Source organism: Gekko japonicus, unplaced genomic scaffold, assembly GCF_001447785.1.
Source record: "Gekko japonicus isolate JY-2015 unplaced genomic scaffold, Gekko_japonicus_V1.1 scaffold1062, whole genome shotgun sequence".
Taxonomy (NCBI): domain Eukaryota; kingdom Metazoa; phylum Chordata; class Lepidosauria; order Squamata; family Gekkonidae; genus Gekko; species Gekko japonicus.
Genome location: NW_015160242.1, coordinates 135,606 through 161,103, shown reverse-complemented (window position 1 = coordinate 161,103; position 25,498 = coordinate 135,606). Strand labels below are relative to the sequence as shown.

The window sequence follows — 25,498 nt, the reverse complement described above, 5'->3', positions numbered from 1 at the left end:
ACGTAGCACGTCACTTCCTGTGACGTGCTGGTGGCGCGCATGTGCAAAGCGCGGGCACGCGTCCTGGAGGAGCTCCCAGAGCCCGGCAAGACTCCCCCGCTGCCAAAGGTAAGTACACTTGACAACCCTACCTCTGTACAAAAGGCAAAACAAAATATAATACAGAGATCTTCTGGGACCAAGTCTCTACAAATACATTTTTTTTAAATTAATTAAAATTTAAAATTTAAAATACAATCAATAGCTTAATGAGTCGAAATAGCAGCAAAAATAAAATCGGGAGGGGGACACATTCACGATATCTGGGGAATTTCCTCAATACAAGTGATAAACTTGTGGATGAGCAGGAGCGTTCAGCATTGAAGCAAATGTGACAGCCTCAGTTGATGTAAAAATACTCTTAATTGGTTCAGTGGATGCAGCCACTTATCACCCCATGTCTGACAGCCTATCTGATGGCAGCCCTAGCTGGAAGGAGATCCAAGATATTTGAAAATGGTGTGGGGGGTGAGAGAGGAGCCCCAGCGGAAGAAAAAGTTGAGGTACTGATCACCAAGCGATGGAGACTCCCTGTATCTGTCCTGGCTGCTCCGTCTTCATCAAGGCTGTTTCGGTTGCCTGGCAAGCACCACTCCTCACCTCTGCTGCCACCAGGGTTCCTGTCTCCCCTCCCACACCATTTTCAAGCCTACCCAGCTCGAGAAAGCCCATCTAGGCCTCCACCCAGCCAGGGTGTTGTCAGATCGACTGTCACAGCATTTTTAAAATCAGAAAATCCAAGCCTTAAAATGGTGGTGGCATGCCAGCATCCTCATAATAGACATAGGGATGCCATCACATCTAGTCAAGTCCCTTAATAAAATTTCATGTAAAATGGAATGTTTCTTTTTTTTTAATATCCCCTGTTTTGCATATTTAAAAACTCAAACCAGTTCTGCAGAATGAACTGTAACTCGTCAGGGGCCAACTAAAAATATAGGCTAAGGCAAAAGGGATATGCCCCAGTCCCTTTCCTGGGCAGAAAAGGGTGAGCCACTCAGTCCCTGGCACAAGTCAATGATAACATGGCTGTTGCCAGGCAGCAGGACATGTGAATAACCCTTTGAAAGGAAGCCAGCCTCCTCAAACCACAGAACTTCAGAGGAGGCGGAATCCAAGAGGCATTGCAGGCCATTTGCATTCCCTTCCAAGGCTCCTGCAAATGGATGGTTCCTGCCAAATGTGTCCACCCCCCAATCAAGGGTGGGTCTGCCTGCTGGTGCTTACCACCCTAACCAAATCAGCCAGATTCCCGCAAAGGGAAACCTAATTAAAGGCATCATCACTCAACCAGTTACCCAACCACAGCATACAGTGTGAGGTAGGCAAAAACACCCCATCTCCAGGCCAATCTGAGAGGGGGTGAAAAATTCCTACCCAGCCCCAAAGTTGGTGACCAGCAAAAGCCCACACTGTAGAAAGAAGGGAGGGTAGGCCGATCGAAATGTGAAGACTGTCCAGTAGAGGTGCAGGTACAGCAAATTAAACCAAGCCTCTGCCCCCTGAAAATACCCATATGGGCGGGAAGTGCCTGACCAGTCTCTTGCTCTTTCCATGGAGGCAAAGGATGGAGGCCCTCCATTCCAAAGCAACCACAAGGGTTGCCGCCTGGTAGGACTGTATTCTCCTCTCTTTTTTGCAATTCTGGGATGAAAAGCATTGCTTCTGTCCCCTTCCAGCTTGGAGGGGAGGGAAGAGCTCCCTTTTGCAAAACTGTTATGTAGCTATGAGTTGCCTTCTGACAAAGAGGAGGCTGCAGACTTGTTTGACAGCTATTCAAGTTCTTGATGCAATCTTAACCTAGCCATTATTGGATCACATCTGATTATGAGTATCAAAAAAGGTAAATTCATGTGCCAAACAGGTTTGTATCTTTAGTCTTGACAGGATCATGTACCCACCCCCTGTCAAAGAGTCCAAATGCCCAAATGCATTTCCATTCCAGATCCCCTTCATTCAAGTAAGCCATGAAATAATGGCCTAGGTAAATCTTCCTTCCCTTTGATGACATTTCTGGGTACCTCAGATTGCCTTACCAGTGTTTCCTTTGCCATCCTCTCATCTGACCTGCATTCTCTGCCATATGTGAGCTAATTTACTGTGATAATCAAGGCTAGAATTGACTGCATTAAATAAATTAAATTCATATTTTCCTGCAGCACACAACAACCAACAGCCATTACCACCCCTCAGCCTTAGGGAAAACAGTTTAAAATTCTACTTGTCCTACTGAGGCAACAAACTTACCCTGCACTGTCTAGAGGTTGATGGCTCGGCTACTGATTCTGTCCCAGCATAAAACTAGAAAGGTGGCATTGTCACATTAAGTGCCACAATTCCTCTTTGTGAGGCTAAAGAAAAGTCAGCCCTTCTGACCTAACATGATAGATCCTGCTCCACATGCTCTACTCCATCAGTGGTGAAAGGCAACACTACCTTTCAGTCATTTTGTAGAGCCCTGTAGCAAAGATGCATCAAAGATGCTCACCTCCTATTTTTTCTTCCTCTGCTTCCTAATATTCTCAAGCTACCAAAATGCTGCTGTCGTTCCCTATTTATAGTACAGAGACTTGTGTGTGTATAAAGTGCTCTCAAGTCACAGCCAACTTATGGTGACATCAATAGAATTGGACTCCACAAAACTGCAAAATTTTAAACTCAAGATTTAAATTGAAGGCATAAACCCTGCATTTTTTTCTGTTATCAAATAGTGTGCCAATGCTAGAACGAATTTCCTTAAAATTCTCTGGTACAATTGATGCCAGGTATTAGCTGACTCTCTCAGTGTGAGCTGCCTGTTCGCAGAATATTTGATGTCTGTACTTGGCTCCCATTGACATTTTAATGAAATATTTAATAATCTGTCAGTCAATATTGGATAGTATTTGATAGTTGATGCCTAATGGAATTTAGAATTTGGCATTAAATCAGGGAAGTTCAAACTTTCAGCTTTTAAAGAATGCATTTCACATAAACTCACCTACCATGGACATCTTGTCCACGTTCTACAGAACCCTTGCAGATTTGTGAATTCTGGAGCATGTTTTAGGTTGCACACAGCTGACACAATTGTGGGACTCATCTGAGAATGGGCTTAATACACAGTGCTGTGGCTTTGCATTGGAAAAGCTTTCTTTGGCATAGTGAACTTAGGGCCATTAGTGAACTTGCAATTGAGACTCTCGAGGAGCTTCCAAGTGATCCAGCCAGGACTGGTTCCAGAATTTGGTGGGCCCTGGGCATGAGGCTGGGCAGTCCCATGTGGTAAGGACCATGTGTGTAAGCACCAAGGAGAAGACAGAGGGAAGGACACATAGGCAGATGGTCTGGCAGGCATGAGGGCAAAGAGTCAGTGAAACTGGGCCCCACCACAGGCCCTGGAGCTGGGCCCTGGCATCTGCCCTACCTCAGGCTGTGCTGATACTAGCCCTGGATCCATTATTCCCTGAAAGTTTGAAAACTGCTAGTGTGAAATGGCATTCATGGTATTTAATAATTGTAAAGTCTTCAGTCACTGACACATAATGATATTTTTGTCAGACAGTATTTGGTAGTTAAATGCAATATTAGTATTAGATACTGGATTGAGATTTCATGTTCAAATCCTGCTAAAATCAGAACTTTCAAGAGATGCCAACAAGCCTTAACCATTCACTTTTGGAAATTAAAAATATCACTTTCAAAAATGTGAATCTGAATGAAGAAGTTACAATGTGCGAACTAGTGGAGGCAATTAGAAAGCAAAAAAAAAATAAAGAAATCACCAGGTCCAGACGCAATAACAGCTGAAGTTTATAAAACCATAGAAGAGGAAATATTATTTATGTTTAAAGATTTGATCAATAATATCATGATAACAGGAAAAGCATCAAATTTGTGGAACGAAGCCCTAATAACCTTAATACGGAAACCAGATTCAGATGGAGATGAAATTAGAAACTATAGACCCATTTCACTTTTGAACGTAGATTATAAGATTTTTGCAACAATCTTAGCCAACAGGTTTAAAAGGATTATGGCAGAAATTATTCATAGTGATCAATCAGGCTTTCTCCCAAAAAGACAAATAAAAAACAATATAAGAACTATAGTCAATATCTTAGAATATTATGAACCCAGGGAAACCTCAAAGTATATTTTACACTGTATGTGTGCAATACATTGAAAAGGTATAAAGAGGCTCATTGTATTGGTTCCTTGAACTCTGAGGTCTGTTGTATCACCACATTAAATAAAACATTGTAAATTATAAAATGTCCTTGTAAATTCTAACTTTGTTCTGCCTGTGATGTTGCATGGTAACACAGAGGTTTATAAAAATTATAGTACTTTTTTCCCAGTAAGTTGGTACTACTTCAGAACAAAATTAAGAGTATCATGGAAGAGTAAAGCAATATATGCGGAGTCTTTGGGGGTCAGTATGACTCCAAATGCATTGTAAGATTGTGTATTTATCATGATATTCCATTTTTATATGTATAGAAAAAATACTGGAAGTATATTAGAAACAGTTTTACCCCAGGTAGAAAACTTTTGTTACCAGTGTACACATTTTATTTAGCTTTATATTATGCATCTGTTAGCCCTTTAGTAGTGTAAAAGTTCAGTGACGTTTGTTTGGTTTTTTCTAACTTACAAAAAACAAAAGAGCCTATTTGCCTACAGAGTCATTGCAACCAGGTTCCTTAGCCACTATAATAGCTATATACTGTTAGCAAGTTGAATTAAATTTCAATTATTGCAAACTGAATTGGTCTTCCAATGTGTTATCACACATGTTGTTAAAGCCGACATATAGCTGAATGACAGGTTCTAAATTCTCTGCTCTTTGAATTCAGCTGGGGTCACCATGGAAGGTTTAGAGTGTGAAGTACTATTGACCCCAGTATAACATATTGGATTTTTGTTTCTGTACAAGAAACATTTTTTAAAAAATGTTAATCTAGTAATTTTCAAATCAATAAAAAGTTTTTTTTCAGCTGTGATTTAATCAGAATATACCATATCCCTGCTGCTGGCTAATGTAGCCTGGCTTTTTTCCACCAAGCTGGGCTAAAAGATTTAATATTTCCAGTTCTTAAAGGCCACATCATAATAGATTTCCTCAATTTGAGTGGAACTTTGCCCTGTTATTTGGAAATCTCCCTACTACATCCAATACATTTGCCTGCAGCCATGATTTATCATCATTGTATCTTTGCTTTTTAAAATCTCAATTATGAATCCTTTCTAAAGTGCTGTGGAGATCTTGCATGCACTCTGTCCTGTCTTTCTCTTGCTGTTCTGTCTTTCTCTTTCTCCCTAACCTGCATATCAATGGTTTCATTCTCTCTCTCTCCATCATTTATTTTCTCTAGATACATTATATATTTACTTTCACTATTACTTTATGTTGTTTCTTCCCTCATTGTTCTGTATGCTGTTTTAATACATTCTAATATTTGCAGCATAACAGTGAACAATCTAACACTAGAGTTTAAATTTAAATTGAAAACCAGGGCATTTGACTTTCCAGTGCTTGGTATTAAATCTGTGCCCCTGAGTATTTGCTGCCTATAGATCTTCTCTTTATTGTGGAGGTACGAGGTGACAGTTTTCAAGAATTACTCACTGAGCATCTACCCAGGGAAATATATTTTGTAAAAGAAGATGTGATAAAAATAAACCTACTTGGCTATGTGTTTACCTGAGATAACAGAAGAGGCAATAGATCCTTCATTGAAGCACATAACAGGAGATTGCTCTACTGTGTACTTAGGGAATCACAGTAATACATACACACACACACTTTGCAGACCACTATTTGGAACAGCTTATGTACCATTGGCGCAGTTATACTACTTAGCTGAGATCATGAGTCCAAATATCCAGCATATGGACTTGCCAAACGATTTGGCCCTTTTGTATAGCAACCGAAGACTCTAGGCCTGAATCTGTTTTGTGTCATCAGTAAAGCATAAAATTTACATTTGTGTGGTCTCAAGTCTGAACCCCAGCACATTGAGTTATGAGGTTTTGTTTTGTGCAGTTGGACTCCTGCTACACCCAATCTTGGGTCCTCATAATAGTAATGCAACAGTATTGTGCTGCAGCAGGATGGAGAAGGTGAGAAAGTCATGCTCTATGAATTGAAATGCTCCAATGGATCCAAGCCATTTCTAATATTGTTCCTAGCATTTCTTTTGTTGTTGTTGTTTAAAAAATCAAGTTTAAGCTGGTCAGTGTGGTGTTGCACATAGCTGAATGGACGAGAAAAAGTTGTCCTTATTAACAAACATCAATCTTGGCTTAATGGGCTCTTTTTAAGTCAGCAGTAAATGGTCTGTGGCCATGCAGCGGTCAATGGAAATTTCCTCTTTGAAGCTTGAATTCAGCCTTCCTGGAGAACTGATTGAGTATCCTAAATATTAGTTCAAGGTCAAGAAGCTTTCTGCTTACTTTGTAATGGAAAGTCTCAGAATTATGACACCATTCTGGCTTTACTCCACTAGACAAACTGTAAAACAGGAATAGTGGAATGAAATTTTCACAGGAACGAAAACCATACTTTTAGGTGGGGCATAAGAGTCAATTCACAATGTAGTTATGAAACAATGTTACTATGTATAAACAGTCAATTCAGGGGACTCAATGAATGATTGCCCTGACCTGGATGGCCCAGGCTAACTCGATCTCATCAGCTCTCAGAAGTTAAGCAGGTCCAGCCCTAGTTAGTACTTGGATGAAGACCACCAAGAAAGTCCAGGGACCACTGTAGGGTTGCCAAATATAAATTACGTACCGGTGGGGGAGCGTCCTCTCGCACTGGGAGCTGGCTGGGGATGCGCGCGAAGCGCGCGCACGCCACCGGAACATCACCGGAAGTGACGCACAACGTAGCACGTTGGGGGCGTGGCCAAGATCATCGGGGGGGAACAATATGGTTTCCCCCCCAACGATCTGGGCCACGCCCCCAATGTGCCCTACATCGTGTGTCACCTCTGGTGACGCAGCTTTGGGAGGCGGGGTTCCCCCCGGGGCCGATTCTGTTGCATCGGAAATCGGCCCTCCAAAGCGGGGGATTCCCCGCCCCCCGGGCCCATTTGGCAACCCTAGACCACTGTGCAGAGGCAGGCAATGACAAATGTCTCTTGACTTGAAAATCCTACAGGGTCACCATGAGTCAGCTGTGACTTGATGACACTTTCCTCCACCATCACTGGATGATTAGATGCGTCCTGTGAACAGGACCTCAGGTTTTTTAGTCCCTAATGTTTCCAGCTTAAACAATTCCACATAAGAAAGTAAGGAAAGACTTTTGCCTGCCTGGGGCTTTGAAGAGTCATTGGTAGTCAGAGCTAGGACTGCTAGACTTGGAAGTCCAATGATTTGTGTGGCTACAAGATAATTTCATGTTGCCCACATAACAGTTACTAAGCATTTGGAAAAATGCTCAGTTATTGATACAGAATTTTGGGAAGTATTGCTAGGGTTCTTCCACAGTTATATGTCCAACCCCCTCCACTCACTTTTCCCTAAACAATTTGGCAGGATTTGCAAATGAAAATACCAGAACACTTCTCCTTCCCTGTAGAACCTTCTCAGCACCACCTCAGCACTTGATGGGGCTTCCTTCCATGAGACTTCCTCTGTCTCTAGTTCTGACAGTTGCAACTTTACCCAGCAGGTTTGGCTGATCATTTTCATTGGCTGAGTTCAGACTGGCAATTTGAAGCGCTAGGGAGTCGTGGCAAAGAAAAAATGGAATAGACCTGGAACGGCTTGTTCCCGGTATTCCCATTCACACTGCAGTGAATAAAGTGGGAGGATACTGTGGAGGAAGCGCAAGGGAGTGTTCGCACTGTCGGCTGCCTCTGGCGGGCTGTTAGCGTGGTTTCTGTACTCGGCTGTGTGCACCTATGTGCATGGGCACATCAGCAAATAGGGCAAGATTGACTCCACACTTCCAATCTGAACGCAGCCATTGTGTGCGCAAGGGCAACATAACTGGAGCAAGCCATTTCATTTGGACAAGGTTCAGAGCAGCCTTCACATAGTTAAACAATAAGCATCACCATATCCCTTTCTGAATCCTGCCGATGAGTGAAAACTTTGATAGACTTTTTTTTGTTCACTGATGTTTAATGCAAGGTGTTGAATATAGCCAATGTTATCCATTAACTTGATGATCAAAGTGACAGGAAAACATAAAGTACAAACTACTGCAAGAGCAATCCCATCAGTTTAGAATAACAATTTATGAACAGTGTGGTAAGAAACCCACAGTATGTCAAGTGCTCTGAACTTTTACTATGTCCCAAAGGTTTTCAAGGTTTCTATATTTTTCCTTAGAGTAAATACACAAAGTGGGTATATACACACCATCTATTCTGAGAGCTGTCTCATGCTTTATGTGACTGTTGTGCTTTTGTGTCCCTGATTATGTAGGCATGAGGGTCTGACCTTCACACTTGATATGTTTACTGTGGGAAATTCTAGTGCAGCTGTGGCAAATATTACTCATTTCATTACTAGATAAATTTCAGAAACCTCGGGATATTTTTCCTATTGCCTAAACTTAATATCTTTTCCTCTGCAGATTTTTAAATATATATTGCTTAAAAGATTAATGTATTATCCTCTGCTTGCAGTCAAAAAAGATCCAAGCCCAACTGAAGGAACTTCGCTATGGGAAAAAGGATTTGATTTTTAAGGTGAGTTTTGTCACTTGAGTCAACAAAAGAATATATTTGCTTACAGACAGTATAACATTAACATAATCTGACTTTTATTTCTTTAACACTGTAGGTTGAAACAAACACTGACAACACACATATTCAAAATGAATTGAAAAACTTAAGTTATCTGTAATACATGTCCAAAATCTCCTTGATTTAAGTTTTTTTCAGTGAAATGTTCTTGCAAGACAATGGCTCCCCAGCCTAAGGCAGTTAATTCTAACTCTTCAAAAATTCTGTGACCTCAAAACACCAAGTACGTGTGATAACAGCTACTTTTTGGACCTTTATATTCAACATTCTTATGCATGCAGTGAACATCCCATGACCTCCAGTGGTCTCACCATTTTACCCAGTATATTCATCCATTATTTTCTACTCATCTTTCAGCCCTAATTTTCTTCAGGTTTGGGAGCAGCATGCCAGTACATTCTAACCATTTAATTCTGGCAACCAACATTTTCCAAAAAGTATATTAAGATGCAGACCCTAGTCTTATGCATGTTTACTTATAAATATTGGACTTGTTAACTCTTTTCTTGCTTACTTGTGTATGTACTCCAGTATATGCTTGAGGGTTTCTGTCCCTCTCTAAATCTGCATATCCTGGCCTTGGTGTCTCCACATATAGGCCACGTTCAGACTGGCAGTTTGGCCCGGCAGCCAAACATTTCAGGAGTGTTTCATTAGCGGATGAAAGGGGCGGGTTCACACAGGGACATCTTTCAGGCATCCCCCAGCCATACTCAAGCCATCTTGTGCCGCTTCCCTCCCGAGTTTAAAAGATACCTGGTGGAAGTGGTAGCAAATTGTGTGAAGCACGGGTTGATTCCAGTTCCCTGAGTGTGAACGCAAGCACTGCTAAGGCGGGAACAATCTGCAGTTGATAATAGGTGCCAGCTGGTTCCACGGCAGGCGCATATGCGCATGTGCACATGACCAGGACGCTCCAGTGCGCTGAGTAAAAGCTCCACCCAGGCAGTCGCCTGGGAGACAAACTGGCAACATGGTGGCCATGCGAGGACCCTCCTGGAGAAGGTCAGACATTGGCACTAGTGGAAGTGTGGAGTCGATCCTGCCCTATTTGCTGCTGCGGCCATGCACATAGGCACATGCAGCCGAGTACAGAAAACACGCTAACAGCCCGCCGGGGTGGGTGACAGTGTGAACACTCCCTTGCGCTTCCTCCACGGTATCCTCCCACTTCATTCGCTGCGGTGTGAATGGGAATACCCAGAAGAAGCCATTCAGGGTCTGTTCCGGGTCTTCTTTGCCATGCTTCAAACTGCCAGTCTGACTGTGGCCATGTCTATCACCTGTTTCTTCCCATACCAAATTACCCAGTTTATGTTAGAAAGACAGGCCTTTAAAAATTATGAGATTATTTATATCTAATTTCCTCCTATCCACTGAGGCATCTTACAATAAAATCAACCATCAAACAAATAATACCATCATCACACAGTTTAAAACAATAACAACAACAAAACACGAATGGACTTCCAATATAAATTACCACTCTGTAGTTAATAAAAGACTCCCTTAAAATGTATGGCCTTACAAACCATCCAAAATTTCAATATGGCATCCGAGCTCATGACGTCTGATGGAAGGCTATTCCGGCTCGCAAGGGGCAGCCCCCGGCATGCGTCTTCCGGGCCGCGTTTGCCTCCTCGTGAGGAGAAACAGGAGAGACTGCGGTGCCGGGTAATTCACAAAAGGGGGCAGAGCTGCCCTGTTAAAAGGCTGGCTCTGTTTTCCACCCCCTGATAGTTAGTCATTCGTCACCTCGCTTCCTGCTTCCCCTAGAACTGCAGAGTCCCCCCTGGCTACTGCCAGGGGATGGTGGCTACTGCCAGATCCAGGTTAAAAAGTTCCTGGAGATTTTAAGGTGGAGCCAGGGGAACTGATCCCGGTAGTCTGGAGCTGAATTGTAATTCCAGGGGATCCCCAAATTCCAGCTGGAGGCTGACATCCCTAGCTTCCACCTTCCTCACCCTCTACCACTGCCGCTTGACTTGCTCACTTGCATAGCCTCTGCGACTGCTTGCCTGGCTTACCCACTCACTTGTGTGGCAGAGCTCCTCCTTTCCCCTCTCCACTGCAGCCTGATCCTTGTGTCCCACTGCTTTCCTTACCCATGTCATTTCCTTCTATCTTCCATTGCTTGCTCCCAGCAGTAAGCCTCCCCTCCTCCCCACAATCTCCTCCTTTCGTTGTATAGGTCATTCCTATACAACAAGCCAACCTGCCAGGTATTGTGCATCCTTTTCTTTTTAGGGCTTTTTTTTTTTTTTGGTAAACACCTTTTTAACATTTGAGATTTTCCTACAAATCTAGCGGGTTGCTATGCTAAGCCTTGCAGGGGGAGCAAGAACCTCATTGCGTTGGCACTTTTGCACCAACATGGCAGAGGGACAGGGTTAGGGACAGCAGCAAGTGCTATGGTGGTGGGTTATATGGACTCCTTACCATCCATTTTCATCCCACTCACTGCTGCTTCCACAGCAGGGGTGGCTTTTTAATACTCCCACATCAAGGCTGCATTTATATGAAACCTTAAGCTGCTGTGTTTTGTGTCACTTCTCCAGTTTGGTATAATGGTTAAGAGTGGTGGATTCTCATCTGGAGAACCGGGTTTCATTCCCCACTCCTCCATAAGCAGACAGCTTGGTGACCTTGGGTCAGTCACAGATCTTTCAGAGCTGTTTTCTCAAGAGCAGTCCTTGAAAGAGCTCTCTCAGCCCCACCTACCTCACAGGTTGTCTGTTGTGGTGAGAGGAAGGAAAGAAGATTGTAAGCCACTCTGAGACTCTGAGTTAAGGGTGGAGTATAAACCCAGCTCCTCCTGCTCCTCTTCCTCCTCCTCCTCTTCTTCTTCTTCCCCCCTCCCCCCTCATTCTCCCATGAAAAATCCCAGTTAGAACCTAATTCCAGTTATGTGTGGCATACAAATGCAGAAACATGGGTTAACGAGAGTTATTTTGTCCTTCATTTTAAACCAACTTTCTGTTCCTGGTTGGTGGAAGGAAAACAAACTCCAGTAAACCGAAATGCCTGAATTTCTACATCCTTTGTTACCTGAGTTAAATTTGTTACTGGAACTCTTTTTCCCTGGGCATATTTCTCATTGCATGACATAGGGCATGGTGCCAGGTGGACCTGGCTTGAGTTTTCCCCACTCACACTTATGGGCAAGACAGGAGCAGGGCAGCTGGATTCCTTCCCTAAATTGTATGGGCACCTATGGGTTGCACCATTGATTTTGATAGTGCATCTTAGAGCTATGATGATAGATCACAGTGTTGGCTCCCTGGGCACATTCAGCCCCCTTTCTTACAATTGTGCTGTTAAAGTGGCATCTGAACATAGCTTTTTTGCTTTGCCAAAACTCTTTTCCCTCACCTTTATTATTTCACTAGTACAACATTGCCTTGCACATCAGTGTTTCTGGGTTAATTTTGACTCTGCTTCATATGCTACTTCGGCTCCAGTACAATCAAGCATGTCTTTTAATATTGCTGACTTCTTGCTAGAGATCCTTATGCATTTCAAATATTCTGTTCCCAAATATTCTTTGCCCCCTTTTTCTGAGTTAGGGGCAAAATGGTAATATTATGTCAACTGACCTTTCCATAGACTAGACATAGTTTATAACAGAACAATGTGCATATTTAAATGGATTTTGAATCAATTAATTTTATTGAAGCCAAAAATAAAGGGGGGAGAATACAAGATGTAAACAGAAAAAGGGAGACCACTAAAAAGAACATTCAGTAATTGTAATAATTATCTTTTCAAATACAAATTATGCTTTGTTTCAGGATCCTTTGTTGCAATAAGTATGAACTGTAATTTGTATAAAACGAGAACAATCCACTGCTGTAATTAAATACTTTCAGGTATATGTGCTTAATGTTTCATTGAAAATTCTAAACACAGATAATAGTTGTTTCCCCCTGTAATACTAGCATGTTAAATTATGGTGATCTGAAAAATGAATTACCAGTTAATGTTTTGGAAATTGCAGATAAAACAAAGAACTTTTAAACAATCTTGCAGCTGAAAATGTTTCTATTAGAGTACATTGTAGTTCTTTTGCACCTCAATCCAGCTAGAGGCCATAATGTGCATATTACAGTGTTCCACATTTCTTCTATAACTGCATGGAGAATTATTTCTTTCATTTGATTTATTACAAATTTTGTTCCACTTTTCTCTTCAAGGGGAGAAAGGTGGAATAAAGGTGGATTAAAATGGGTTTTAATCCAAAAATGGATTAAAAATACCAAAATGCATTTTGAATTACACTGATAGATTAACAGTGCAATCCAGGGTGATGCAGTGGTTAGAGTGTTAGGCCGAGTTCAGACTGACAGTTTGGCCCGGCAGCCAGACATTTCAGGAGCGTTTCAGTAGCGGATCCAAGGGGCGGGCTCACACAGGCACATCTGTCAGGTGTCCCTCAGCTGTACTCAAGCCATCTTGTGCCGCTTCCCTCCCGAGTTTAAAAAGTACCAGGTGAAAGTGGTACCAAACCGTGTGTAGAGTGGGTTGATTCTGGTTCCCTGACGTGTGAACGCAAGCGCAGCTAAGGCGGGAACAACCCACAGTCGTTGATAATAGACACTGGCTGTTTCCGCGGCAAGCACCCATGCGCATAGGTGCATGCAGCGGAGCACAGAAACAGCTGCTAAAAGCCCACCAGGGGTGGGCCAACAGTGTGAAGGCTCCCTTGCACTTCCTCCACAGAATCCTCCCGCTTCATTCACTGCAGTGTGAATGGGAATACCGTGAACAAACCATTCCCGGTCTGTTCCAGGTCTTCTTTGCCACAACTCCCTAGCGCTTCAAATTGCCAGTCTGAACTCGGCCTTAGACTAGGATCGGGCAGGCCTAGGTGCAAATCCCCACTGAGCCTAACCTATCCTACAGCATTGTCATGAGCATAAAATGTAGGAGATGGGAAGGTTGTAAACTGCTTTGGGCCCCCATTGGGGTAAAAAGTAGGATTTAAATAAAGTAACACAGACAAGCTGAATGCATAGTACAGGGGAAAAGGAATGCCAGCATGATCATCCCATTTGGCAGTAAGATGTACTAAATGTTTTAGTTTGATAACAGCCCTTTCAGGCAAATAGCTGATCTACACCAATTAACCACCCCTAAATTAGTATGAGCTGCTGTTAAGAGGTGGCCTATTGTGGTTACCAGTGTTTGGGTAAATCCATTCTGGCACCAAACTTAACCAGAATTACCAGGGGATTCATTTACCTCACTTGCATGTAAAACAATACTAAGAGGTGTTAAGCCTCATCTGCTTCTCGATATGTGCTGCTCCAGCAGCTAAGGGCTTGTTGATACTGCTCAACCAGTAAGTATGTTCCCTCCCCATCCCACCAGGCAACTTGAGCCAATGATGAGCTAGGGAACAGCCCCCCAACCTTAGATGACTCAGGATACTTGTGAATTAGTTCTGCCTGTGCTGTCGGAACTCAGACTATTCCTGACGAAACTAGTTATGGTCTAACTAGGCAGGGCTAATTAGAGAATACCACCACTCCCCATGACACTATGCAACTGGATAAAAAGACCTCCTTCCAGGCCAATTTGAAAAAGACCCAATCAGGAGAGAGCAGCAACCTGCTTATTCAAGTGTACCCTCTGATTTGCAAGGACTTTGCTGTGGCTGACCTACCCACCCTCCCTGTGCACTGTGAAGGAGTGCTCTTGATGTTGAGTGGCATCTTTTGAACCCGGTAGGAACCTTGCAGCAAATGGGTAGAGGGATGAAGCTTGACACCTCTCAGCACAAATGGTTGTGCTGGTGTTGATAAGCAGGGCTGGCAGATGTAGGGGCTGAGTTTGGAGCCAGGGTGACTTGCTCAAAAGGCACACCAGGCAGTTGTTTAATGCAGCCTGCCCTCAAAATTCTCAGCTTACTTGAATAAATAGTGATGTAGATCAGCCATTGGATTAATTTAAATAATTATTTAAATAAAAACTTGTTGAGCCCACACTTGGTTGCCTTGTGTCACCATTGGAGGGAGGGGGTGTCAGAGCTATAGACTGCAAAGTTAAGTAGTCTAAACATTGCTGTGGTAAATGACTCTGCTTGCTAAAAGGGTTTTTTTAAGCATTTAAGAGGAGCAAATTATGCATGTTAAGCTTGAAAGTGTAATTTACTTGATACTACAACTGTGAATCATACCTGTCTCCAAAGAAAACTGGTGCTACTTTCTGTAGTTTTGGTTTGTTAAGTCCTTTTAAAAAGTAAGTAAATATACTATATATTAGTCAGATTTCCAGTATTCACATAATATACTTGTGTCAGTAGGGCTGCAGTTCCCCTTATCACAACGAAGGAAAGTGATAAATCTCAGTAACAAAAAGATGCTTTCACCATTAAACTGCAAAGTACTGTAAAGTACTGTTATCATCTCAAATTGAAAATCCTATGAAATGGATTTGAAGAAAAGTGCCATTAATCTTTCAATAGTTTGCTCTGAATAAAACAAAATTCAGGTTAATCAGCAACGCTCCTTTGTGAGATAGGAATGCCAAAAAGCAAATTGTTTTCTTCATATGTGGATAAAAAACCCTCCTAGATGTTACAACTGTCAGTCTTCTTTTAATTTTGATGAGTGCCGAAGTTCAACTGTCTGCAGCTTGTGACCCACCAATCCAAATGCAGTCTACCTGCCCAACCAGGTACTTGACAATTATCCTGTTTTTTTTGCAATCTCACAGAGCAAAGACAATGCATTTATCAAGCCCACTGCTAGTCACCAGTCCGCTTAGTGGACTGCAGTTGGCCTGGTGGATCTCAGGTTGTGCAGCCATGGATTGGTTCTATGTACATATCCATGGCTGCGGTCACACACACTAAACAATCCACTTTCAATGCACTTTCCAACTGGATTTTACTGTGTGAACTGGCAAAATCCAATTAGAAAGTGCATTGAAAATGGATTGAAAGTGGATTATTTGGTGTGTGTGACCACAGCCTATATGTCTTTTATCATTGATGGGCTTTTATATGTAAGAAGCATGTAGCAAGTTATCATGGAATGCTCTCATATGCAAGCCTGTGCAAGTACAACCAAAGTATTGTGGGTCACACAAGTACCCATTTTCAGGATGCTTTCAGATAGTTGTTTTCACCAAAAATGGTGGCCCCCAAGGAATAAGAGGACAAACACAAAGATGCCTCATGGAAGAGGTATCAACTACTTTCATGCTACTATTTTGGGTTCCTCACCACACTTGCTGGTCCTTCTGCAATGAACCTGCTATTTTATTAAGAAACTGATTCAGCACACCTGTCTCTTTTATTTTCCTTGTTGGAAAGCTATTGGTGGGCAACTTAATATTGACTCACACATAAGGTGACTCACACATAAGGTACACAAACAATTTTGAAAAGCATGCCAAGTATTGGATAGGATCATGGGGTAAAACTTTCAATGTGAAATAAAAACACACAATGGACAAAAATTAATCATATCAGAAAACATATCTTATGCTTGTAAAAGCAATACAGCTAAATTGCACCATAGCAATTAACTGAAGTATGATAACTTCCATCATGTGTTTCTCCAGAGCCAATTTTAGCAGTAAACAAAACATCTGTGTTTTCTTTTCAACATAGTAACCCTGAACACAACACCTCTGTGTGTTCAGTCAGCTCACAGAGATGGAGAGGGTTTAATTGTTGCAGCGGGTTCAGAAGAACATTTCTGATTATGTTTTAATAACAGTTAACTGTAGGTGAGGGTATAGGTATTTTTTTTAAAAAAAAAAACAAGGTTGGTTTGGCTTGGATTATCTGGTTTGAAATTGGTTCGTTGGGTATGTTATTCTATTTGGAGGCTTTTAGCCAGTGGCTGCTCTTATGTGTTTAGCTATTGGCTTCTTTGATTTCCCCTCCCTCCAGGAAACAATGGAGACAAATAGGATGGCCAGAATTACCTTGTTCAGGGGCCCATAGAACTGAACCCCTCAGTCCAATCCAGTGGAAAATTGAGGGGTGTCATTTAGTTGAAAAACACTCACCCCCTCAACTCCTGCGTAGGGAGTAATTAGACACAAATAATTCTGGAGTTCCAGAGAGAAAAATGAACCCAAATTCAGAAATGGTATTGCAGAACCTGAATAACCCCAAACATGGGTATTTATGCCTTCTCCAAATTCAAATCTGGGGGGGGGAAACACTGGGAAGGTTTAGTCCCACATCCAGGGAATCAAAACTGTGTGTGACAGCTTCGGCTGCCTTTTGCAGCTAGGGGTATTCATCAGGGGGTTTTTTTGTAGAAAAAGCCCAGCAGGAACTCATTAGCATAATAGGCCACACCCAACAGCTGAAACTCATTAGCATGCTAGCCCGCATCCCTGACAGTTCAGCTCATTAGCATAGTAGGCCATGCCCCCATTCCTTTTCTTGGTTTGCCCAGGCGCCCCGTGGCTGCAGGGAGCCCGGGCAAGCCGGCCCTTGGAAGGAAGGGAAGGCAGTTTAAACTGCCTTCCCTTGGCTTGCCTGGGCGCGAATGCAGGGAGCCTGGGCAAGCCAGCCCTTGGACAGGCTGGAGGACGCACAGGGCGGCATTTAAATGCCTCCCCGATCCTTCCAGAGCCCCCCTGGCCGGCCTGTCTTGGAGTTGCCCCGGGGGGGGGGGGTTTGCTCTCCAGGCCTTTCCTCTGTAGCCACGCATGCAGAGATTTTGGCTGTAGTGGGCGTGGCCAACTCAGGAGCCAGCCAGAACTCCATTCCTGTGCGTTCCTGCCCCAAAATAGCCCTAATTATCCTATTATATGGTTGAATTTTTTTCTGTTATCATGTTTGGCCTTTGTCTAGGAAAGCCCACAAAACTTTGCTGGTTGCTACCACACTTAGCACATTCCGTTAATTTCCAAGGGACCTGCAGACAGCTTGGCAAAATGGAACTGAGCAGTTCTCAAATTGACTCCCAGATCACATCCCATTCTCATTCATCATACTTCTTTACAGGGTACAAAGCCAACAGCAACAAGGAGAAAGCACTTATGGTTCATGGAGTAATTCTTGTGTGTGTGTGTGTGTGTGTGTGTGTATGTGTGCGTGTGTGCGTGCGCTTGCCTGGAAGTCTTGGTTGACTTCAGGAGTCCCCTACTGGGGGCTTGGATGTTTTTCAGAGAGGTGGCTTGATTAGCCTGCCTCTGTGTCCTGCCTCTGGTATTCCTTGGAGTTCACCTTTCCAAGTACTTGTCAGAGTTGGCCCTGCTAAACTTCTGACATCTGACAAGATTGGGCTTGCCTGGGCTATTCAGGTCAGGGCATTCTTGGAGTGATTCTTGAACTAGTTGTAGATTTTCCGGGCTGTATGATGGCTATGGGTTCCTGAACTATCAAATGTATTCCTTATATCCATTCTTTGTCATCTTTGCTTTTCTCAGCTCTGCTTTGATTAACCTCACTGCCCAAACGTATAATGTCAGTGTCCAGAGTCTCTTTTAGTTATGTGACTTTGTAAAGTGTCATGTATATTTATGGTGCTGAATGTCTACTAAATGGTAAAAAGCATCTCAAATCTCATGCCATCTGCGGCAAAAGCTCACCCAAGGACAGCATGTGAAATCTATTTTCTGAGTTCTTGCCACAGAAGAAAGTAAAAATATTAATGTAAAGGGGGAAAAATGGAATGGAATAACTTCTCCCACTGTGCACACATACGCACATGAGAAAAACATGATGTCTCTGAACTATACATGAAAAATGAAATGGGGTTATTATATCAGTTCTCTACACTATTTAAAGAATTTATGGCAGTAGAGTATGAAAGAAGATATTTCCCCCTGTTAACCTGCATTATTTCCAGGCTAAACCTGTGTTTGCAAGAGGGATGTTTTGAATCTTACTCCAAGAATGATAACCTACAGAAAAAGAAACAACTTGGATACCAGGTTCATAAATTTTATGAGATTTTATTAGTACATAAGCTTTAACAAGGATTGTCCCTTTCAATCACATTCAGAATTTCCAGACCATATTCCAGCACAGAAAAATACATTGAGAGCATGTACCTCAGTTTAACATAAATATCCTTGCCTATATTGAAGCATTAATTTTGTTTAAACCAGCATAAAGCATAAGCAACATGGAGCATGAAAAGCAGCATAAGAACACAGCAAGCAGCATATGGATCTTGTCAGTCCAAAAAAGGTAGTGGAGCACATTCAAAGTTGGCCCAAAGGTGGCTTAGTAGGAAAGAGCAGTGTTGAAAAAACACTTGTCCTGTCTGGGTTTCCCCAGCTGGCAAAGATTTCTCTCTCTCTGAACCAGTTTCTGATGCTTAGGTAAGTTGGCATCATGAATCCTGCTAATCATTAACCTGTTCTCACTTCCCAGAGAGCCTGTCTGATTTCTGTTTGGAAAATTAAGCTGCAGTCAAGCTATTATGATAGCTTAAGTGAGGTTCCTTTTCCTCCTATATTTCTCTGTCCATTTCCTCATGATGCTTGTTGAAATCTTTGAGGTGTATTAGAGATGTATGTCTATAAAACTATCGTTCTCTTTATTCTCAGCCTCAACCCCCCCCCACTTCCCTTGTTAGGGGCTTCTGGCAGTGATTCCTATTGTTCATGTAGCTCAGAGTGGTTTGTTTGCAAGAGCTCTAGACTTCAAACTTCATGGTTGTCTTGATCTTGGGTCTTACTGAAGAAGGAAATGGCCGCCATGTGCCTCCATATGGTGTTGTGAGAGAGTCTCATGTCCCAAAGATGTGCTATATAGCAGAGCACCTCATTGCTTGATACTGGCAATATTTGGGGGGGGGGGGGTCGGACCACGCCAAAAAGGCAAAAAAAGCTTCCAATGCCCTAGAATAGTTGAGAAAAGCGGCTGGTGCAATGGAGCTGTAGATCTCTTGCATTATGGTACCTTCCCAAGGTCCTAGAGGCAAGATTGGCTTTGAGCACCAGGGTGCAGAACCGCTCCTCCTGCAAGTGAGACAAAGCATCCGCAACACTGTTATCCATCCCCGGAACATGCCATGCTGAAAACATAATGTTGGCATCCAAACAAACTAGGACCAGCTTCCAAACCAGGCATATCACCCACTCAGACCTTGATGTCTGTTTGTTTACTACCTGTACCACTGCTCGGTTGTTGCACCAGAATTGCACCCTCCTGTTCTGGAAAAGGTTACCCCAAAGCACTACTGTCACCACTATGGGAAAAAGTCCCAAAAATGTGAGGTCCCGAAGTATGTCCGACCCTTCCCAGCTATCAGGTCACAGTGGGGTGCACCACTGTCCGTCATAGTAAACTCCAAACATGGTGCCCTCAGCCATGTCTGCTTGGATTTTGATGGCCTCCTGCAGGTCCATGGGCTGCTGCCACATGGTGACCCCATTGTAGTCAGACAGAAACAGTTGCCAGGCCCCCAGATCCTCTTTCATGCCATTAGTAATCCTAATGTGGTGATGAGGGGGCTGGATTCCTGCCATTGCTCTGGCCAGACAAGCGCAAAAGGCCCTGTCTGGTGTTACCACCTTGCAAGCAAAGTTCAGATGCCCTACCAGTGACTGCATCTCTCGTAATGTGCACTTAGGCCTTGCCCATAACATAGATATGAGGGCCTGCAGGGCCAAGAGCTTGCCCTTGGGCAACCTGGATGCCCCGCTACCAAGTCCAGCTGAATTCCACTGCTAGCAGGACTCCGAGCTCATCGGCTAAGGTTTGAAATGCCTGCAAATGTCTAGCGTAAGTCGAGTCGACCTGCAGGACCCATGATCAGGAAATTGCCCAGATAGTGGGTTATGCACGAGATGCCAGCCCGTGACCTGGTGGCCCATTCCAAAAAGATACTTAATGTCTCAAATGCTGAGCAAGCAACCACACAGCCCATGGGCTTCGCATAGTCAAAGTACCAGAACTCCTGAAATTTAAAACCCAATAGGCAGAAATCATCAAGGCACATCAACAACAGCCTAAATGCAGACTGCATGTCACACTAGCCATCAATGCCCTCCTCCCACAACCCCTGACCAACCCCACCACCTGGTCAAACGATGCACAGCAAACCAAGAAGAGCTTGGAGGGAGATGGAGTCATTAATTGAAGAACCCTTCGGGTATGAAAGGTGGTGGATAAGGTGATATTCGCCAGGCACCTTCTTTGGCACCACCCCAGGGGGGACACCCTGAGGTTCTCCATGGGTGGAGTGTTAAATGGGCCTCCAATGCAGCCTGCGGCCAGTTCCTTCTGTATTTTTGCTGCTATTACCCCTGGTAGCTCCCTGGCAGATTTCAAGTTACCCGAATCAGCAGCCTTCCAAGGTCCAGTAAAAGGTATGGGAAACCCACCTGTGAACCCATTGAGAAGATACTGACTAGCCAACTGACAAGGGTAGGCCTTCAAGAGTGGTTGCAGCTGCCTTCCAAGCACATTTGGCTCACTGGGTCCTGCCCAGCCAGTCCATCTTCTCTGTGAACTGTTCAAAGGCTTGAGTAAGGCCCTGGACCATGCTTGCTAGTTCCACTACATCAGCCACCCCACTGCTTGCCGTAGGGAGAATCCGACCCATTGATGTAACTGGTATGGCCGGTTATCAGTAGATGGGAGATCGCAACCTCAGGGGGGGGGGCATATGTGGACGCCCGCTGCCTCAGCCAAAGGCCTGGTGAAACAGTTTCATCTTGCAGGCAATGTGGAATTGCATAAGATCCCACAGGGCCCTGATCTCAATAGGGAGCATGTTCCACCAGGTGGGTGGCAGGGCAGAAAAAGCCCTGGCCCTGGTCAAGGCTAGGCGGACGTCCTTTGGACCATGGATCACCAGGAGATGTTGACTCTCAGAGCGTAACACTCTCCGAGGTGTATATGGGAAGAGGCAGTCCCTTAGGTATGTTGGTCCCAGCCTGTATATGGCTTTGAAGGTAATTACCAACACCTTGAAGCAGATCTGGTACTCAACCGGCAACCAATGCAGCTGACAGAGCACATGTTGAACATGGGCCTGCACAGGTGTCGACATCAGCAGGTGCGCCGCCGCATTTTGTACCAGTTGTAATTTCCGGATCAACTACAAGGGTAAGCCTGTGTACAGTGAGTTGCAGTAATCAAGCCTGGAAGTGACCATTGCATGGATCACCATAGCAAAGTAGCTAAGTCCTGGGGGAGAGATAGGGCTTCAGTCGCCTGATCTGCCTAAGATGGAGAAATGCAGGTCTGGCGACTGCAGCAACCTGGGCCTCCCAGGCTCCGCACCGACTGGGCCGGCAACAGAGGTGTCCCTTCCAGTGTGGGAAGCCTGGTGCCCACCTCCAAATCCCCACAACCCAGGTACGGGACCTCTTTCTTCGATGGATTTAACTTCGATGTGGGCCACGCTTGAATCAGGCCCTTTCTGCTTGGCAGTGATTCCTATTGTTTATGTAGCTCAGAGTGGTTTGTTTGCAAGAGCTCTAGACCTCAAACTTCATAGTTGTCTTGATCATGGGCCCTAGGCAATACCTATATAGAACAGTAGAAACTTTCACTCTGTTTCTCTTTTGAAAATGGCTTTTATTTAAAAAATGGCTTTAGGTCTGTCTCAGTATTTTTAGGCCTTCCTTAGTCTAACACCCCCAGTGACAGAAATTTCACTCAGGCGATTTTGTTAAAAATGAGAAATAGATATAGAAACTTGCAGCTAAATTCAATATGTTATCTTAATAACAAGAGACATAAGCCTGGAAACAGGCATCTGAATAATATTACAGTTTTATTGCTGAACTGCTGTTGGAATATTTTTTGTGGGAATAACTACCAAAACCTATTTAATTCTGGATGGGTACATTAAGGACTTCAGAAATGGCAGCGTGGTTTTCCCCCAAAAACTGCCTTTATCAACAAGTCTGTTTTTAAATCAGACTTTTCCTCCTTTGCGAACAGTGAATTGTTTAGGACCTGGCAACCCTAATGATTGTTGTTGTGCTAAGTAGTAGTCGTAATAGCAGCAGCTATTACACAGCCATGTGCTGTTTTGTATAGATTTATCTATAAAGCACTAGAACCATAAGTATCCACTGTGCAATATGAAATTTACCTAAGGACAGTAGACATGCACAATGATGCACAATTCAATTGTATAAAATGGTTTATACAGCCGATATTAAAACTGAAAAGCAACAACAAAAAACCTCGCTAAACATGATAGCTCACCTGTAAATTTATCTACAGCTTGTACCACTAAAGGCTTTGACAGATGTTAGAGATACTACAAAGATAGCTGATCTTCAGCATAGATTTACTCCAGGTAGATTGTGAAGAGGCTAATAACCTTTTATCACTTCAAAAGATGTGCACAAGATATTTACCAGCTGTGAGTTAGTCTATTATAAATACTGTTGTTTAGAGTTTGCCATAATAAGCAAATTAATGACTCTGGCAGCACTACTGCATGCTTAATGAGCTGCAGAAAAGTCTGTTTTGATGCTAGTGTAGCCTAAGGTAAACAATAGATTCAAATACTGTGGGGATTCTTTCCACAGAGGATTTTTGTGTGTATTCATTATTCATAGCTTGCTTTGTTCATTCTCAATTCTTCAGTGCAAATGAAAAATACTCATTCAAATATTTTTATACATATATGCCTATAATTATATGCCCTCTGAGGCCCTGATCCAATGTGGATAAGGAACATTGCATGTGCAAGCTTCTACCCACACAAGACTTGGTCCAGGAACAGATGACATGTCAAATGTGGATCATGGCAGACTTCACTGTGTGGCTTTCATTGGGATACATATCTGAATATACATCTTCATCCTCATGCTAATGCAACAAGTCCATGCATCACTTTCTGTTTAAAGCTTGACTATTAAAATACAGTAAAAGCCTGAAGGACCATCTCCCTCCATATGTCCCCGTGCACCAACTTTGATAGATACTACTCTGCGCCAGCAAAGGCTGGTAGCCTCATACCCAATCCCAGACCCCCATGACCCAGGTGCCGAACCTCCATCTTTGTTGGATTCAGTTTCAGTCTGCTCGTAACCATCCAGCCACAGCTTGTAACACTCCATCCAGATGTTCAGGGGCAGAGTCTGGGTGGCCTTCCATCAGTAGATAGAGCTGGGAGTCAAAAGACCCTTCTGAACAGTTCTATTTTATATAGTTTGTGGAAAGCCAAAAGAATGGGAGCCTTTATAACCTCCTCAGACAGGCTATTCCATAAGGTGGGGGCTACTACAGAGGATACATTTATATGGGAAGTTGTTGATCTTGCCCATTTGCAGGGTGGTACCTGTAGAATAAGGGGCTGCGGTGGCTCAAGTGGTTAAGACGCTGAACTGCAGGCTGTGGAAGGTCAGTAGTTCAGCAGTTCGAGACCTGGGTGCCACATGATGGAGTGAGCTCCCATCTCTAGTTTCAGCTCCTGCCAACCTAGCAGTTCGAAAGCAAGAAATTGCAAGTAGATAAATAGGTACCACTTCAGTGGGAAGGTAACAGCGTTCTGTGCACCTTGGTGTTTAGTCATGCCGGCCACATGACCACGGAAACGTCTTTGGACAGCGCTGGCTCTTCGGCTTTGAAACGGAGATGAGCACCGCAACCCTAGAGTCGGATTCGACTGGCTTTCGAGCAAGGGAACCTTTATCTTTACCTTTTTACCCGTAGAATGCCCTCTTCAGATGAGCAAAGTTGTTGTGGTGGGTCATAGGAGGGGAGGTGGATGGTCTTATAGATATAAGGGTACAAGACCATAAAGGGATTTTTAAGTTATACACCCAGTAACTAACAAACACAGAATGGGTATAATATGAATCCCATGCCTAGACTTTGATAATAACTGAGCTGTGGCATTCTGCACTAACTGGAGTTTCCAATTTGATTTTGAAGGGAGACCTGTATAGAGTACATTACAGTAATCTAGTCTCAATGTTACTGCGATATGTATCCACATGAACAGATCAGTCAAATCAAACTAGGGAGGCAACTTCCAGGCTAGATTAAAATGGAAGAAAACATTTTAACAGCTGCATTCATTTACTTCTTCAGCAGCAGCAGCATTGGTTTTTATACCCCACTTTTCTCTGCCTTCAGGAGTCTCAAAGCAGCTTATGATCTCCTTCACTTTCTCTCCCCACAACAGTCACCTTGTAAGGTAGGTGGGGCTGCAAGAATTCTGAGACAACTGTGACTAGCCCAAGGTCACCCAGCAGGCTTCATATGGAGGAGTGGGGAATCAAACCTGATTCTTCAGATCAGAGTCCACTGCTCTTAACCACTGCACCATGCTGACTGAGCAGCAACTCTGAGTCCAGTTTAACAACTAGGCTCTTGACTGGGTCAGTAAGGGTCAACTGAACCCCATCAAAAGTGAGAGGGACTTCAGTCTTCCTTTCCAGCATTATCTCCATTTTGTCAGGGAGATCCCCTGGTCCAATCTTTTTGAAACTTGTGAGGATAGCTGCTGGTGCCTCTACTGTAAAAAAAAAAACAGCCCCCCCCGATCCCCAGATACCCCCAGATCGATTCTCCATTACAGCCTATGGGACCTATTGACTATAAGGGTCCCCATAGGTTACAATGGAGGTGGGGAAAACTATGTGGGATAATTAAGTGGGATATAAATATTTGAATAAATAAGTAGTTTGGGGAGGATGATAACATTTAAGCAACTTCCTGTTTGTTAGGATAGGCAGGGTTCTGACAGCAATTGTTCCTCCTCTGTTATACTTGACCTGTAATGTTGGTTGTCATATTTCACTAAAAAAAA

The 25,498-nt window shown here is 43.4% G+C and overlaps 1 protein-coding gene across 1 annotated transcript in view; it reads left to right on the top strand.

The window, feature by feature from the left end:
* LUZP2 (leucine zipper protein 2) overlaps window positions 1-25,498 on the top strand; it is a 276,776-nt gene that overhangs the window by 115,792 nt on the left and 135,486 nt on the right. The window contains exon 4 of the mRNA XM_015413447.1: window positions 8,670-8,732. Coding sequence (XP_015268933.1) covers window positions 8,670-8,732 — 63 coding nt within the window. The remainder of the gene's footprint in view (window positions 1-8,669; window positions 8,733-25,498) is intronic.